At 35.7% G+C, this 17344-nt stretch overlaps 4 protein-coding genes across 5 annotated transcripts; 2 read left to right on the forward strand and 2 right to left on the reverse strand.

The window, feature by feature from the left end:
- The first annotated feature begins 1995 nt into the window (after nucleotides 1-1995).
- Nucleotides 1996-6641, forward strand: LOC104817979 (protein NRT1/ PTR FAMILY 1.2-like). Its single transcript, XM_010547392.1, has 4 exons — nucleotides 1996-2228; nucleotides 2491-2708; nucleotides 4788-5341; nucleotides 5429-6641. The coding sequence occupies exons 1-4, from the start codon at nucleotides 2132-2134 to the stop codon at nucleotides 6360-6362; spliced, it is 1803 nt and encodes a 600-aa protein (XP_010545694.1). The 5' UTR covers nucleotides 1996-2131; the 3' UTR covers nucleotides 6363-6641.
- On the reverse strand, nucleotides 6561-11622 carry LOC104817978 (malonate--CoA ligase). The gene is made up of 15 exons (XM_010547391.2): nucleotides 11341-11622; nucleotides 10402-10571; nucleotides 10067-10249; nucleotides 9494-9665; nucleotides 9273-9358; nucleotides 8909-9031; nucleotides 8698-8805; nucleotides 8435-8533; nucleotides 8228-8320; nucleotides 8022-8099; nucleotides 7680-7866; nucleotides 7514-7587; nucleotides 7184-7369; nucleotides 7013-7066; nucleotides 6561-6901 (listed from the first exon to the last, which is right to left on the reverse strand). The coding sequence occupies exons 1-15, from the start codon at nucleotides 11492-11494 to the stop codon at nucleotides 6857-6859; spliced, it is 1812 nt and encodes a 603-aa protein (XP_010545693.1). The 5' UTR covers nucleotides 11495-11622; the 3' UTR covers nucleotides 6561-6856.
- Nucleotides 11623-11861: 239 nt separating this feature from the next.
- LOC104817980 (protein PLANT CADMIUM RESISTANCE 8) lies at nucleotides 11862-13422 on the reverse strand. Of its 2 annotated transcripts, none has more exons than XM_010547393.1 (4): nucleotides 13171-13420; nucleotides 12938-13009; nucleotides 12626-12838; nucleotides 11862-12071 (listed from the first exon to the last, which is right to left on the reverse strand). In XM_010547393.1, the coding sequence occupies exons 1-4, from the start codon at nucleotides 13373-13375 to the stop codon at nucleotides 11980-11982; spliced, it is 582 nt and encodes a 193-aa protein (XP_010545695.1). In that variant the 5' UTR covers nucleotides 13376-13420; the 3' UTR covers nucleotides 11862-11979. The 2 variants fall into 2 exon arrangements, with proteins under 2 accessions (XP_010545695.1, XP_010545696.1); XM_010547394.1 differs by having other exon boundaries at nucleotides 12001-12096; nucleotides 13171-13422.
- Nucleotides 13423-14622: 1200 nt separating this feature from the next.
- On the forward strand, nucleotides 14623-17198 carry LOC104818134 (protein tesmin/TSO1-like CXC 8). Its single transcript, XM_010547589.1, has 7 exons — nucleotides 14623-15159; nucleotides 15454-15561; nucleotides 15688-15856; nucleotides 15976-16263; nucleotides 16509-16597; nucleotides 16679-16779; nucleotides 16870-17198. Exons 1-7 carry the CDS (start codon nucleotides 15002-15004, stop codon nucleotides 17196-17198), a joined length of 1242 nt encoding a protein of 413 aa, XP_010545891.1. The 5' UTR covers nucleotides 14623-15001.
- The last annotated feature ends 146 nt before the right edge of the window (nucleotides 17199-17344 follow it).

Consider the following 17344-nt stretch of genomic DNA (forward strand, 5'->3'; position numbering starts at 1 on the left):
CACAGATCTATATATATATATATATATATATATATATATTGGTGTGGGTATATAACATTAAATCGAATCAGATTAGAAACAATTGATTAAATTTGATGTAAGAATTAGATGAATATAAAGTTTTAAAATTATATTAAGCGTGTATATCAGAAAAATAAAATGATTTCTTTCAATAATGTTTTTTAAAGGAAGGTTAACTTTTTTAAAAAATAAATCAAATAGATAAACGATAAATAATATAAAATTTAATAGATGGAATTTTATATAAAATTCTAAAAAAAATCCAAGAATATTGAACTCCATATACACAATAATACAAATTTGAGAATTCATATATATTTAAAATTAAAATTAAAGAGTACGCTTTATGATCTCAACTCAAAAGGGAATATTTAATATAAAAAGTTATTATTTAACATAAGAATTTTCTGTGATTTTATTTTCTTCATTGTTACACAGCAAGTGAATAAAATAATGGTCAAACTGGAATTTCAACCACTTTGTCAGGAACCTAAATTTTATGCCACTTGAATATTGTGATTGGACCAAGAAGATGCAATGACTTATTTTGATTAATGACGCCATTGGTGATCTTTTTCTTCATAATTATATTTATTTTATTTTTATAAAACTTGTTATATTCGTTTTAATCTAATATTTTTAAGATTCTGAAAGACGCCACAACGACCAGATAGTTTATTTTAATTATATAATAATAACAAATATAGATGATTAGGTATTAATTATGGCTTAAGACTTTTTAACTTCCATGATGGTTACAATACATGAAATTAACTTTTCCTTTTTTTTTTCCGGATTGAAGCAAACTATAGACTTAATTTTGACTTCGAAAACTCATCTTTTTTTCAAAAAGGGGTATGCTTTATTTTCTCATTTTACTTTTTTCCCCCCTTATTTTCTGTATATATCTCTATATAGATTTGAATTCATTACATGGGTTCTTACGTTATTGTAGATTATTTCAAAAGATTTGATTGGATATCCCTAATAATATATATATATATATATATATATATATATATAGATGGGTAAAATCATCATAATTTTGCATCCCTAGTTAATATTTATATTTAATCTACGATGGTTTTCCGATCGTTATTTATTAAAATAATAGAGAAGATGATTACGTTATCGTTGTTTTTACTTGTCACAACTAAAACTGAATGTTCTAATAGAAAACGTAACTGCCGTGATCTGCTTTTGCAATATGTTTTTTTTTGCTAAATTTATAGATAATTGCTTAACGTGAAGAATAAGATCTTTAATGGTAATGATTTTTATTTTGAGTTTTTAATTTTAGTTGTTGGTTTTTGTAGTTTTTACAGTTTTTAAAAAATTTGACGGGTAAAAATAATATTTTAGTCTTTGATTTTAGATTTTATATTTAAAAATTACCAAAAAAAGTTGTTCGCATTAAAACAAAAATCATATTTATTAATTCTAATAATAACATTAATAAAAAAACTCTCGAGAATCCCATAACATTACTGCAATTTCATCTCAAATTTCCTCCAAATACATCATGGAAGCATCGTTATGGTTTTCTTTGTAAAATTATTTTTAAAATAATAGATATTTTTGTCTTTAGAATAATTTATATAATTATATTTTTTAATAAAAATAAAAAAATCTATCAAATTTCTAAAATCTATAAAAGAATAGTTTTTGGATTTTAAATTAATTTCTCAAAAAATTGACATTAACGATTTTTTAGAAAAATTAAAATAAAAAAATCATAACTCGAGATTTTTTAATTTTTTAACCTCTAAAAATCGGGAAAATCAATTCCATTCAATCCCTTAATAAAAAATATCCCTGAATGGTTTAAAATAACTATAATGGAGATACTAACTATTATGAAAATTCTTTATGTGTTTGATGAAACTTTTTGTTTATTTCTTTTTAAAATTTTCGATTTAATTTATTTTTCCTTTTTTTAAAGTTAAAAAACCTCCATATTTAGTGCTCACTCGGTGCAGAAACAGAGATTCCTCGCTGTCTGAGAAGATCGCATTAATTCAAGCACTCACTCAGACAAAGATCTTCTTCCTCCTCCTCCTCCTCCTCCTTCTTCATCTCTCTCTCTCTCTCTCGAGTTCCATAATCAGAGATGGAGAATCCTCCAGAGCAAGCTGAAATGAAGGAGAATCAACCCAGTAGCCATGGAAGGACAAAGGGTGGACTCATCACCATGCCATTCATCATAGGTACATCCATTCATTCATCGTCATCATCTCTAATTTCAGGTTCTTATGTCTGATTCAGACCAGACCCATCTCAGATTTTACACTGAACCGCAACGGCTCTGTAATTATACCTTAAGACAGCACAAAGACGAAGAACTTCAAAAGGGTCATTCTTTTCAGAATTCACTCACAAACACACACACCGATTTCAGACCCTTTATCAGATCTATCTCCATCTCTCTCTCTCTCTTCGATTAATCTTGTTTCTGGGTTATCTCTCCAGCGAATGAGGCATTCGAGAAGGTGTCGAGCTATGGATTGTTGCCGAACATGATCATGTATCTGATGAGAGATTACGGGTTCGGGTTAGCGAGAGGGACAAATGTGCTGTACATGTGGTCTGCTGCTACCAACTTCTTGCCCCTCTTGGGAGCTTTCCTCTCGGATTCATACTTGGGCCGTTTCCTCACCATCGCCTTTGCTTCTCTCTCCAGTTTCATGGTATTTCTTCTTCTTCTTCTTCTTCTTTTTATAAAAAAAAAAACTCCATCTTGATTTCATTAGATTCACCCAATATCATTTTAACAGTAAAACCCTTAAAATTGACAGTTTTTACCCCTCTAGATTCTCTGTTTCCCGGTTATTTCATATCCGGAGACCAATCGATTTCGTTACAAAAGGAAAAAAAAATTTGATTATCTTTGATCCATATGATCGGCGAGACAGTAAAACACCCGTTTTATAGATTTTGATATGAAAAAGACCTGTTTGGTAGAATCAAGAATGTAATAAATTTAGAAGATTAAATTGACAGGAGTGGTACGAGGTTTTTTGGGCCATTTTTTAATATCGAAAAGTAAGTTTTATGATATAAAATAATAGGATGGGTTTTTTTAATAATTAATTTCCTAAATCATTTTTAGTTTATACTAGTTTATTTATTAAAAAAAAAGACATCATGCATGACGTTACTAAATCCTCCTCACAGTAAAAATGCGTATTTAGGAGTTTCGTTAGAAGTCACATTTTTACGGGGGGCGAAATTTCACATGTTGCATGTGAGACCTTTGAACCCCCAATCCAATGAAAAATACTGTGGGCCATGAAATCACATCTTTTTTTTTTAAATAATTTTTTTATTTAGTTTAATATGGATTTGCCCATTATCAAATTAATTTAGAAAACTTGCTAACAAAAGCCAGGTGTTCTGTGAAATGTCCATGTGAATAAATATATATTTTTTTAACACTAATAACAAAAACATTACTTTATTGTTTTGTTATTTAAATTGTATTTTTTTTCCTTTTGTGCTTTTGCTCTGGCAAGTGATGTGACCACAGTGCTCACATCCCATGATATCCGTTGTTTGTTACATTAATAATACATTTATTGATTTAACTTTAGAACTAAAAAAAGGTGATATCAAAAAAGAAAATAAAAATAATGTCTAACCATCTTGTTCAATTTTTTTTTATATTAAAAAATCATTTCTATTCTAAAAGCGTCTTTATTTTGTTACAAGCTCTCTTTTACCTTCTCTATTTGTTTTTGATACAATTATATTATATGTTAATCGATTTAACCGTGACCGAATCGGTTATTGAAATAGCTAAAATGAATTGTTATAAAGAATAATTAGTATGAATAAATTAAATGTTAGATCCCATGTAATCTTATATGTTTGGATATATATGGGGACAAGATGTGATGGATGGGAAGCTTTTTCTCTTCTCTTCTGATATTGGTCAAGTTTACATGGACCCACCTTTCTGCCCGCATTCAATATTTTACCATGTTTGGCCATGGACTTAGCGTCAAGCAATTTGAATATTATATACATATGCATATACATATATATATATATATATATATACACATATTGCGATTACACCACTTGATGGGTGTTACGATAAATCTCGTGACGTGGATATATGTACACGTCGATTTCAAAATACAATGCAAATAATTAATTATTATTCTTCTCGGGGAAAACATTTTTGTAGGATAATGCCAATTGACGTTACGTGCCACCTAACATGTTCTTAGTGGTCACACACACATTTTCTAGTGTCAAAGCAGATTTATACAAAAGGTTGATATTGATATTCCTCGGATTTTTCTTCTTGTTAGTTTCCTAAGGACATTCGTCAAATCATGCATCCATATGGACCAAAAATACAATTATTTTTTTGTCACACATTTTACGTCGAGATACCGATTAATTGTTTTTACATAATTTATTTTTCTTATAACAAAATGTGAAATGAAATGATTATATGAAAACTCTCGATAAAACTAGCAACTTAGGCTGATTTGTATGAGTATGTGGTCATTATAAGACGATATATGTTTTTTTAGAAGAATTTCTCTCGTTTCATAAGGATATTTGTCAATTTTTTTTGTTCATATATATATATATATAGAGATGATACCCGTTAATTGTTTTTTATTGTTTATTTTTCTTGTAACAAAATGTGATATTCCAATCTAGAATGAAATGATTATGCGAAAGTTTCTAGCATATATGCCTTATTACAAGATTGCAAGTTACATAGGTTTTTCATGTTATGACTGTTACAGGGAATGCTGCTTCTATGGCTAACTGCAATGTTACCGCAAGTGAAGCCTCCCCCCTGCAATAACCCGACCGGAGTCTGCAAATCCCCGACGGCGTCTCAGTTAGCACTTTTATATTCCGCTTTCGCCCTTATATCGATCGGATCGGGCGGGATAAGGCCGTGTTCTCTGGCGTTCGGAGCTGATCAGCTGGACAAGAAAGAGAACCCGAAGAACGAGAGAGTTCTTGAGAGTTTCTTTGGATGGTACTACGCTTCTTCTGCAGTTTCTGTTCTGATCGCGCTCACGGGCATTGTTTATATCCAAGATCATCTCGGATGGAGGCTCGGGTTCGGAATTCCCGCAATCTTGATGCTCCTCGCCCTACTGTTCTTCGTCCTCGCCTCTCCTTTGTACGTTAAACGCAATGCCTCGAAGAGCTTGTTCACCGGTTTTCTGCAAGTGATTGTTGCTGCTTACATGAACAGAAGCCTGAGTTTACCTGATCACGACGACTCCTTTGATTGTTACTATCACTTGAAAGACTCTGATCTCAAAGCTCCAACCGAGAAACTGAGGTAAAGTTTCGATCTTTTTCGAGTTTAGTTCTTTGTTTTCGTGTGTTTAGATCGATCTTAGAGACGTAATCCTTGTTCTTGATTTAGGTTCTTGAACAAAGCTTGTGTTATAAGAAGCCGGGAGGAAGAAATTGGGTCGGATGGTTTTGCATTGAACCCATGGAGGCTCTGCACAACGGATCAAGTTGAGGAGCTAAAGGCATTGATCAAGGTCATACCGATATGGTCCACGGGTATAATGATGTCGATAAACACTAGCCAGAACTCATTCCAGCTGATTCAAGCGAATTCCATGGACAGGCGTCTTAGCCAAAGCTCAAGCTTCCAAATACCAGGTGGATCATTCGGTTTGTTCACTATCATAGCTTTGGCCATGTGGGTCGTGCTTTACGACCGAGCAATCCTTCCTCTAGCTTCAAAGATCCGAGGAAGACCTGTTAGATTCAGCGTCAAGCTAAGAATGGGGCTCGGCCTGTTCGTTTCCTTCTTAGCGATGGCTACTTCCGCCATTGTTGAGGGTCTCAGAAGGAAAAAGGCGATAAGCCAAGGCTACGCAGACAATGCCCATGCCGTGGTAGACATCTCAGCAATGTGGCTCGTCCCGCAGTACGTACTTCACGGGCTGGCGGAGGCGTTAACTGCAATAGGGCAGACCGAGTTTTTCTATACCGAGTTTCCCAAAAGCATGTCGAGCATAGCAGCCTCGCTCTTCGGTCTTGGAATGGCAGTGGCTAGTCTCCTCGCAAGCGTGATTCTCAGGGCTGTAAACGACGTTACATCGAGAAATGGCGGAGAGAGTTGGGTTTCAGACAACTTTAACAAGGGTCACTACGATTATTACTGCTGGCTTCTCGCGATCTTGAGCTTCGTTAACGTGATCTATTACATAATATGTAGTTGGGCGTACGGTCCGGCGGTGGATCAGTTGAGGAATGGTAGGGTTAATGGTGTGAAAGAAGAGGAGGAATTGCATGATATTGCAGGGAAATGCTTGGAAGGGAAAGAAGATAAGTTAAACTAGATTGTTTACATTCTGTGCTGTCTATATGGCTTGTAGCCCAAGAAATGAAAGTGGGAGGAAAATTAGGGTTTGGTGTTTGATCTTGTGAGTGAAAAGATCTGGTTTGATGGGTTTTTTTAAAATGTTTATATAAATGTGTAATTAGATGGTTGGTGTGTGGATTTGGGAATTTAGATAGGTTTATAGTTTGGTGTTTTCTTTTTTGTCCCTTTTTTTTTTCTGTCTTTTATGTATTGTGTGTTTGTTCTCTCCAAGCATATTACAGGGTTGTGTTCTTCATCTGTTTTCTGGTTGTTTTCTCTCCAAGCATTTGCCTTAAGAGCTTTGACATATCTTTTACTTATTCTTTAGGTTCACATAATCTTTTACTTAATGTACCAAAAACCCATATGGACAATGTGTATATATAGTTTTAATCATATATGTGATACCTTATTGGTAATAACACAAGAAATACAAGAAGCAATGGATGCTTGTCCTGAACCAAAAACCATTCACTCTTGAGCATTCAGAGATTTCTTCAGCTCCTTTTTGTTCACCTGCAAATTCCAGACAATACTCAGAAAATGGGTCTAAAGTTTGAACTGTATCATTCGAAAAGTTTCCTTTTTTTTTGTTGCAGCAATGGCGTCGATGATGAACTCACTCACCTTTCCCATTGCGTTACGGGGCAAGCTCTCCCATATCAGCAAACGCGTCGGAAGCTGAAGATGAAAACGGAAACAAACGTTCAAGATTGTGAAATTTGATGAATCACTCAATCTGTGTTGGGATTGTGTTTTGGAAAGACAAAAACTTTCATGATAATGTAACTGAAGTACCTTGTAAGGAGCAAGCTTGTCTTTAGCCCAACTGCAGAGTTCATCCAATGTAATGACAGGCTTTGCCTCTTCTTCTTCTTCTCTTATCCTCTTAGCTTCTGCCTCCAGTACAATTATCGCTGTAACGGCTTCTCCATAATCTTTGTCCAGTAAACCCAAGACACAACATTCTGCAACTGCAGGGTGCTACTCAACACCCGGGATCATTTCAGGGTAAGATCTCCATAGTCTTAATCCTCTAGTTTTAGTACATTTCTCAATATAAACCGGTAAGAAATTTCCCAACAAGAACTTGTGAAAGTGTTATTTAATGTTAAACGAGATTATTACCTCGAGGAGAACAGATTCGATTTCTAAAGCAGACAGCTTGTATCCCCCAACCTTCATAATGTCAGCGCTCGTGCCTGATTACCATAGAATATTCTGAGAAATGGTAATAGAAGAGGAGAAATCAAACAACTTGTAATATGCAATGCAGTGCGGGAATGCTACTTACGTCCCAAAATCACGTAATATCCATCTTCATTCACTCGACCAGCATCTCCGGTCTTGAAGTATCCATCCCCGGTGAAGGATTCTTTAGTAACTTCTGGAAGTTTCCAGTATTCCTTGAAAAGAGATGGGCTCTTTACACAAATCTCACCTACTCCATTTGAATCGTTTTCATCTTCTACAATCTTGACCTATCATTGCATTTGCAGATGATTCAGGATGGCATGGCAATCAAGATTATGCCTTTCGGTAATATCGAGGATTGAGATCTTAACCTCTTCCAAATTCTTTGATATGAGAATGTGGATACTAATTTAGGCATAGGAAAGATTAGATCTTTACTGACCTCCACTCCGGGAAGAGGCTTCCCGACTGTACCTGCCTTCCTTGCACCTCGTAGGGGATTTGATATAGCCATTATAAACTAAATGTATAGAGAACAAAATAAATAACATCATCAAATAAAACTGCTAGAAAAGGCACAATCTTCTGGAAGAAAATAAGATAAAAGAAGAACGATCTTCTTGGAAAACAAGAAGAGACTGAACTAACCTCTGTCATGCCATAACGCTCCAAAAGACGATGACCCGTGATACTTTCCCACCGTTGCATGATGGGTTGAGGGAGAGCAGAGGAGCCGCACATCTGAAAATGCATCTCGTCAGCAAATATGCAAGAACTGTCCATACATATATATGCATTTGCCACCATACATTTGGTCATGTTTGCACAACTTGGAAGGAATTACAGGTTGCTCACCATTACGCGAAGTTGCCTAGCAGCAAACGAGCAATTGGCTTGAGATTCCGAGTCCATTGCTTCGTAACCTTGTATTAATCGAGTATACATGGTTGGAACCTGTATATCACAACATTCCGTTATGTTTGGATCAATAGGGATCCTTGCTGTATAAGTAAAAAACTATTGGCTCTTTAATATGGAAAAAAAAAATCATTGGCACATGTTCACAGAAAAACACAACGCAATAAAGTTTGAGGAACAAAACTAGAAAATGGACTTACTCCTGTGAATACGGTTATGGCATCATCTACTCTGTCCCCATTCACTGGATATGATTCACACCACCTTCGCCAGATTCCACTGACACTAAACTTTGGCAAAAACTCAACCTTCAAAGAATAATACATCGATTAGAAACCTTCAACCAGCATGAGATTTTGGAAAATTAGTGTACCAGAAAGACCGTAGCAAAAGCATATGTGGAATACTTACTGAAGAACCTGCGTACAAAGGAGCAAACAGAGCATTGAAAAGCCCGTGAACATGATGTAGTGGCAGACAGTGGAGAAAATGATCAGCTGAAGTGTACTCCCAAGCTTCCGTCAACATTCTAACCTGTAAAACATGCAAGTTATAAGCCAAAACACTAGCATCACTAACCAAGACACGAGCAAAAGCTGGAGGCATTTTTTGTAGTATCAAGCTAATAAATTCAGCTACCCAAACAATGACTGCACTAGCTCTTGTTGAACTTTATTGACTGGGGAGGTTATTTCCAGTCTTAGAAGATATCACAAATATACAATCAGACATTTTTCGGGTCACACGGCATGCAGAGCCATTTGGACATATATACCTGGGCATTGATGCTTTTGTGGGTATGGACAACTCCTTTGGGTTTACCAGTTGTACCGCTTGTGTAGACAACCAATGCTGGGTCATCTGCACAAATAGAACACTAACATGATACAAAGGACAGAAAATACAGATCGATAGTTACTCAAGCATCTAATAGAAAAAAAGTAAAACAACTTGTAAATGTGAATTCAAGATATTTAAGTATCTTAGAAAACTAACCTAGATACCTTCCCTCTGCTTCTGAAATTCCACCTTGAGATTGATTCTGAACATCAATTTCTGAGGTAGAGCTAACAACAGGAGGAATTAAGAGAAATTGGGCATCACTCTTAGCTGCAATTATTTTCATAGTTTCACTATGGTCTTCCGTACTCAGTAGCAGAGATATATCCTAGTTGCCAAATAAAAGGAGATTATTTTAGGCACACATCGAAAGGAAAATTTATGCCTGCGTGTGTTATAGGATCATACCAACCAGGAAAACACCAACACCTCAAGGTAAATTTTCTGCCAGACTATAGTGGGCACCTTTCTTGATTTTGAAGAAATATATTTTAAAGATTACAAAGACTTCTTGACATGCATTCATCTACGCGTGGAACACCTAAGAATGAAGAGATGGATTAATTTAAAAAAAGAAAGAGATACACAAACAACTTTCCTGGAGAATTTAACCCAACCAACACCACAATAAACAATATAAACAGGTAGAAAGGTTTCCAATCTCAAATTAGTGTAAACGATGAAAATAAATCATGACAAAAGAAGATGGCAGGGGCACAGAATTCATACCGAGTCATTCATCACATGTAAGAGTTCAGCCTCGGGATGACTGAGGGCAAGTGGAACCGCAACACCACCACTAAACCATGTCCCTAATACTCCAGCGACAAACTCTGCACAAGGTTTTGCCACAATTCCGATTCTTGCCCCATTAAGATTTCCATACCCTTCATGCTTCCTAGTTTCATACCCCTAAGAAATTCAGAGAGAAAAAAAAGGCAAAGTTGAGTAACTTCAACCCATGAAAGAACTAATAAACTGTTGTGACTTTGTGACAACAATTGAATTAGAAGTTTCCATGGCATTTCATTAGAATGTGACTAAGCTAACAAACCCCTGCATACATTGGTTTTATCATCATTGCAGAACAAATCAGATATTCTCAGGGCAGATGATATTAGCTGCCTATAAGTGTAACTCTTTTCTTCAGCTTTGATGGCGATCCTATCACAACCACCAGAACCCTCCCTGAGTACTGCTTTAAACACCTCCATGAGTGTACCAGACTGCGAAGCTGTAACATTGATCACATAGAATTTTCAGGTGAAATGTTCCATGGATTACAAAATATCAACATCAGAGAGAACATCCGCTAGATCATGGCTCTAATGGTGCATGAAACAGATAGAAAGAAGAGCCTGTTATCAAGCTTACAAATCAATGACTACCAAATCTCCCTCAAAACCTGACCCTATCTTTGAGACTTCAAAATATTGATTTGATTCCAAAACAAAATATACTATAACAAAACGAAGCTGGAGTAATGTTTAAAAATGGCGCGATAACTCCACACAGATCATGAGAAATTTTGGGAAAAGGAACGTCTTTCCTCAGAAAGGTGAGAAATTCAACACTTTAAGATAGAATTTAATGCATAATGATCCATGAACCTCACAGAAACCGAATGCATTTATGGTCTATCTTACAAATGTCATCCCTGATCCTGACTGTGTCCTCCTCTCACCAGAGGAAATACTCTTTCCTCCATTTCAACCGGAAATTCAACAACCAATTCAAACAGAGACAAGCTCACGGTGGTAAGATTTCCCAACTCGAAAGACAGAATTTTTCCCCAAAATCATCAAAGTTACTCTCCAAAAGAACGAATCTTTAAGACATTTCATCGAACATGTGATGTGCGTACACATGGCGCAGGAGAAAAAAAACCCGACACCCACAGAACAACAAATTTAGTCAAACACTCAATTCACAAGACACGAAACCCAGAGAGAATTCCCAGAAATTTCAGAAGAATCAGGACAAAATCGAGGAAGAAGACTTACAGAAGAGATGCGTGGATCGCAAGAACCGAAACCCAGAAGACGAAATGGAATTACGAAGCTGGAATCGATGAAGGCGATAGCAGAGAATCGCGGAATGGTAATTACGCGGGTTAAAGGAGGAGAAGTGGTTGAAACTCTTTAATGTAGCCGTCATTTGGGTAGGTTCAAGCAGTGGTGGGTTTAATTGAACCGCGATCAAGATTCCGTTTTTTGTGCGTGTTTTTTTTTTCCACCAAGAAATCTAAAAGTTAATTTATGTAGCCGTTAATGTCAGCTGTGGCATTCATGAACAGAGACAGAAGCCGATCACTCTCTTGCAAAGACAGGGAAGAACACGCGCGTGTTTCTACGAAGAAGGATCAGCCCAAGATGTGATCCTGACCGTTGATTTTCCAGTAGTTGTTACAAAATTTTCCATCATTTGTTATAAAATGATTATTATTCATTAAAAATCACGCTGTGTATATAATTCGTACAACGAGTAAATCACATGGAACGGTACAAAAAAAAATAATCAGAAATTAAAATAAAGAAAATACTCCCAATCAAGAATTATCTTTCATTATTACTATCCGTATAACCAAAATAAATAGAAAATATATGTGTGAATTTAAATAATTCATAACAAAAGGAGATGATTTAATTAGACATGTATTGGTTCGGAGGAGCAACACTTGGTGCCGCTTGATTCTGATAATGCCCTTGTCTCTGTGCAATAATCCCATTCCAACCTGCCCATTTATTTTATCTTTTTCGCTTTAACAAAATGCCAAAATATTAAATTCCAATATATATATATATATATATATATATACTTCGATTTGAATATTCGAAAGTAAATTGAACTGAATAATATTTAATCCAACATAAGTTTAATATGATTACAAATTTGATTGGATGTGTTTTTCCTTTAACATTTTAACGAATCTCAGTATAAATTGAAATTAAAATGGAATTTTTTTTAAAGACAACGAGTTATTGTTTATGAAAATATAATTGTAACAAATCGAAACCTTTGTTTAAAAACATAATGATTACAAATGTTAAAACTAAAGAAAAACGAACAAAATAACTTGAACGGAATCCGGAATATGTCACTGATAAATACCGATGCAATAGAAAATGATATGGGTATTATCATCGATCTACATATGTATTTATTTATTGAAAATATAATAAAATTATATCTCAAATTATTGGCATATTTATCACCATATATTAATGCAATGAATATAGGTTTAATTTAGAATCAGGGTTATGAATAAAATGATGAGACCGTACGTACCTAGAGAAGGATCCAGGTTTCTGGTCTTGAGCTCTCTATACTCTTGGCACAAAGAGCAACAAGAGCAAAACACATGGGATACGATGTCTGAATACGGAGCTTCTACGAGACCGTATCTACTCCGTATCTTTGCTCTGTACTTTGATCCCATCACCCATTGCGAACACAACGCCGGCATCATTAGCAAGTATATGAAACTCCCCAATGGACAAGCTATACATACGCACATTCACACAAATATATATGTAACAAAACCTTAGATTCCGTATATCATACGTATAAAAATACGATTTTTGGTCCACTGAAACGTACTCATCTCTCCTTCGTCCACAACTTCAGCTATCTGTCCGAATGTCACGCAAGGGAAGAATGCTGTCATAACGGCTGCAAAAAATTTGAAGTGTATATACTAAGATCCACATGTTACAAACACTATAAAACAACTAAATATAGAATATATATATATATATATATATATATATATATATCTAATTTATTATACATCTCAAAAGAATTTCATCTTAAAGAAATTTTTCGCATATTACCATTGGTCTGATCTTCATGACAATCAAACAAACCGGTGTTCCATGAGCTCCCGACGTGCTGGTTAACAATATTAGCTTGATAATCCTGTGGCGTGAACGAACCTACCGGTACACCGGTTTGCTGGACCGGTATACCGGCGTGTTGGACCGGTATACCTCTGTTCATTCCATCTTCTGATGGAGCTGTCGGTGGAACTCGACCCATATGATCCGTACAATCTACCTTAGATTTTTAATACAATGTCTTTGTAATATGGTCTTTTCTTTTTATAGGAGAAGATAAGGAAAAGAAATAAATAATTTTTCAGTTGAAAAAATCGACCTTCTCGAAGATAAATATAGGAAATTTCTAAGAAGAACATATTAAAATAAATTTTATATTGTAGATTATGCAATGGAATTGAAATGTGAGTTGGCTTTTTCAACGACTGTAAAAGGTCAACGAAGAAGATTGGTGTGAACCCTATCCAAAGCTATAAAGTCAACGCTAGAGCCGATTATTTTGATTTTTAAGTCCAAGTTGATAATATATTCCATTCTATATTCATGATTTGTTTGATTTGAATAAATATTGAAAGCCCATTGAAATAATTGGAAAATTATTACACCCATATTTGAAGGATATATATAAATTCTTTGGAAGTCGTCAATACAATCACGTTTCGATTCGGTTTCGAAAAATCGAATCATATCGAATTAAAAATCTTAATATTTTTTTTTGAATCGTATCATTCAAAATTTCCGAACGATATATATTTTTTTTATAAAATCTAAAATTTTAACCAAATCAAATTTTAAATTCCAGATAAATCGATATTTTTTAAATAAAATCTAATTTTTTTAACAACAATCGAACTGAACCGTACAGAAATTAAAACCGAACTGAACCGAATAATATACGGTCTAATTTGATATAAATTTTAAAATACCGAAAAAACCGTTTTTGGACTGAACTACTAAAATTTCGAACTGAATCCTGAAAAGCTAGAATATTTGTAAAATCAATAATATCTAAAGCCGTGGTCTAAATTGTGAATATATAGTATTAGGACGTTAATTGTATTCATGTATTTATACTCTATATTTTAGAAAATATGTAGACAGTTAGTTAACCTTTAATATTATCTCGTCCTGTTAATTAGATTCGATATTTTGAATTATTTGTTATGAATTCATTAGCAGAATGCATGAAGCACCTTAGACAAAGAATTCCACCGTCCAATAATCGAAATTATATTTGATTTTTAATTCAATATGAAATTTCTAAACCACACTAACCTCAAACAAAGAAGCCACATTTGGTATCGACTGATGGATAGAAGCCACAAATAATATTTGATTAGGATATTTGAATGTATATTTTGTTTGGAATTTAATCAAATGAATAACCCAAAAGCCATTCATTCTCGATTCAATTATAAAAAAACAAAATATGAGCAGAAACAATTTATTTAATAGAAATTAACTTTTAATATATTGTTCATATTAAATTATGAAATTAAAAATCAAATTGCTGGTCTTCCAACGGTCACAAGGCAGAACTCTGAACTGTTTAAATTTCCTCTCGTCTTCTTCATCCGCTTATTCCCTCCAAAACTCTCTCTCTCGTTTTTTTTTTCATCAAATGTATCTGGAGGCCGTTTGATTTCCGGGAAAATCCTAGAAAATGAGGGAAAATCAGGAGGAAGTCGTGAAGGATCTCATCACTCAGAGTTATATAGCCGCTGTGAAATCCTAGTTTTCTGGATTCCAAGTATGAGGAACGAAGCGTCTCCGAGAATTGATCACCGATCGCTCTAAAACCTTTTACCTTTGCGGAGCGATTGTGAGAATGTTGGAGAACAGAGCCGATGTGGTTTCCGATGTGATCGTGCCTGAGGATCGACCTCGACAGCTTGTCTTCACCAAATTAGGCTTATCTCCTGTTGTCTCTCTCTCGCCTCTCCGAGAGCTCCCACTGTTTCCTGAGCTCTCTCATTTTCCATCCAAGTTCGTATTGTTACCAATCAATCCTCTCCTCTCCTCTCCTTTCCCGATCCGTTCTAGGTTTTGCTTGATTTGCTGAGAAATCTGTGGGAGAAATGGGAAAAAAAAAACCACACGATTTCTTGTTGAAGTAACCTTTTCTTCGATTTTAGTGTTTGATTCAGTAGACACTTCTGCTAGAATCATTACAATGCTTAGTCTGTCAACAAATGATAGCGTCGATTTCTGCAAGTCAGAGTTTTTGTGTAAGTTCTTAGTTTCAATGTCTGATATTTTTCTCTGATATGAATGCGGCAGAAAGCCGAGGAGAGTGACACCGGAACCAATAACCGACACAGATTGGAATCGCCGTACTCTGAGGAAGTACAAAGGTTGCCACTGCAGACAATCCAAGTGCTTGAAGCTGTGAGTTCATTTCAGATATGTCATCCATATAGTCAATCACCAGACAAAACCTATAGAACTGTGATTTTAGGGTTGAAAAGTTGCCGAATGTATCGAAGTTGTAATCACTTATCCCGTGGCCATTAGGTACTGTGAGTGCTTTTCTTCTGGAGTGTTCTGCAGTGGATGTGATTGTGTTGATTGCCACAACAACTTTGAGAACTGGGATCTCAGAAAAGTCGCCGTCGATAATATCCTATTTCGTAATCCGAATGCGTTCAAGGGAAAGCTTTTCCACTATCCAAGCGACAAGCAGGTTCTTGCGTTCCGACCTTATGAGTTTAGGATCCTACATTATGAGTTTAGGATCCTACATTCTAAGCTTTACGATTTACCATTCTTTACCGTATAACGATTTGCTTGTTAACATCACAGGATGAGACGGCAGATGCTGCTAAGGTTGTCATTCCGATGAGAGGATGCAAATGCAAACGAACCGAGTGCCTCAAGAAGTACTGCGAGTGTTTCCAGGCCAATCTCTTCTGCTCGGAACACTGTAAATGCATCAACTGCAAGAATGTCGAAGAAGAGATCCAGACAGATGTTTCTGTCAAGGGCCGAAACCATAGCAAGCTTCTCTTCGAATTTGGGAAGCCCGAGAGGAAGACGCTTAGGTCTAGTGAGAAGAACAAGATCAACATGGAGAGAGACGAACTCAGGAAAGTGTTACAAAAACTGCAGTCGTTTCAAGGGACTACAACAATTCCCCCAATGATCTAGGGATGATTTTATCTGACAGGACGAGAAAATATCATAAACTGCTTCATACAAGGGAAAAGTTTCATCAGACTCACCGAACTGAGGAACATGGACGGGTATGCAGTGTCTGACTTAGATTGTTAATCAGACAGATTCAAAGCCCTGATCTGTTGTTATTTAGTTGATGCATTTCCTCTTTGTTTCAATAGCAAGCCAAGTCTTCAACTGCGACGCCTTATGATGCCACTCGAGATCTTCTACGTCTCTCGATGTCTGGAAGTTCAAAGCTTCCATACAGGTTTGAATTCACACAAATGTTTGCTGATTTTTTGCCTTTACTATTACTCTTGTCCATAAGCATGATTAATTGGATTTGCAGAAAGAAAAAGTCACCATTGGGGGATACCATACTTCTTCCAGACATGGTAGATATATGCTCTCTTCTTCTGTCTGCATCGGTATCCGCCAAAGCTTACGCAGGTATGAGTTTGTTCGTCAGCTTGTTCAGCGCGAGAATACCGTAACACGCCCTCCTTAATAATTCGGCACGGGTTTTTTTATTTTCATCAGGCAACACCACACTGTTGGAGCTACAACCAAACATGGAAGAAGAGACCAGGAATTTACAAGAGCTAGATTATGAGCAGGATATATGCATTAGACAAGGCGGCGACACAAATGAAAATGCAGAAGAAATGGTACATTCAACGGGAAGAATGATTGAAATGATCGATACTCTAAGCAATTCAAAGGATCTGAGTAAGAGAGACAGTGATGATGGTAATGGAGGAGATACTTACATCGAGCAGGAAAGGGCGGTGCTTGAAACTCTCAGGGATTGTCTCCGGAAGCTCATCGTGGTTGGATACATTACAGGTTCAAAGAAAACTTCTCTCTGACTCGTTGAAGTACTCATAACATGGACTATTCCTATATACATATACTGTATAGGATTACGTTTGTGCTGTACTTTTTCTCCAACTAACCGAAAACCATGAAACCGAATGTGGAAACAATCAAAACACTGTATTTACACTATATGATT

The sequence above is a fragment of the Tarenaya hassleriana genome, unplaced genomic scaffold, assembly GCF_000463585.1.
Source record: "Tarenaya hassleriana unplaced genomic scaffold, ASM46358v1 Cleome28, whole genome shotgun sequence".
In the NCBI taxonomy this organism is placed as follows: Eukaryota; Viridiplantae; Streptophyta; class Magnoliopsida; order Brassicales; family Cleomaceae; genus Tarenaya; species Tarenaya hassleriana.

Bases quoted from the DNA above. Each gene is read 5' to 3' on its own strand.
- LOC104817979 (XM_010547392.1), top strand. From the start codon at position 2,132: ATGGAGAATCCTCCAGAGCAAGCTGAAATGAAGGAGAATCAACCCAGT. The intron at 2,229-2,490 runs GTACATCCATTC...TTATCTCTCCAG, and splicing joins CACCATGCCATTCATCATAG to CGAATGAGGCATTCGAGAAG. The intron at 2,709-4,787 runs GTATTTCTTCTT...TGACTGTTACAG, and splicing joins CTTCTCTCTCCAGTTTCATG to GGAATGCTGCTTCTATGGCT.
- LOC104817978 (XM_010547391.2), bottom strand. From the start codon at position 11,494: ATGACGGCTACATTAAAGAGTTTCAACCACTTCTCCTCCTTTAACCCG. The intron at 7,370-7,513 runs GTAATAATCTCG...GGTGTTGAGTAG, and splicing joins TCGAATCTGTTCTCCTCGAG to CACCCTGCAGTTGCAGAATG. The intron at 6,902-7,012 runs GTGAGTGAGTTC...TGGAATTTGCAG, and splicing joins CCCGTAACGCAATGGGAAAG to GTGAACAAAAAGGAGCTGAA.
- LOC104817980 (XM_010547393.1), bottom strand. From the start codon at position 13,375: ATGGGTCGAGTTCCACCGACAGCTCCATCAGAAGATGGAATGAACAGA. The intron at 13,010-13,170 runs GTAATATGCGAA...AATTTTTTGCAG, and splicing joins TCATGAAGATCAGACCAATG to CCGTTATGACAGCATTCTTC. The intron at 12,839-12,937 runs GTACGTTTCAGT...GCGTATGTATAG, and splicing joins TGTGGACGAAGGAGAGATGA to CTTGTCCATTGGGGAGTTTC.
- LOC104818134 (XM_010547589.1), top strand. From the start codon at position 15,002: ATGTTGGAGAACAGAGCCGATGTGGTTTCCGATGTGATCGTGCCTGAG. The intron at 15,160-15,453 runs GTTCGTATTGTT...TGAATGCGGCAG, and splicing joins CTCTCTCATTTTCCATCCAA to AAAGCCGAGGAGAGTGACAC. The intron at 16,598-16,678 runs GTTTGAATTCAC...TTGGATTTGCAG, and splicing joins AGTTCAAAGCTTCCATACAG to AAAGAAAAAGTCACCATTGG.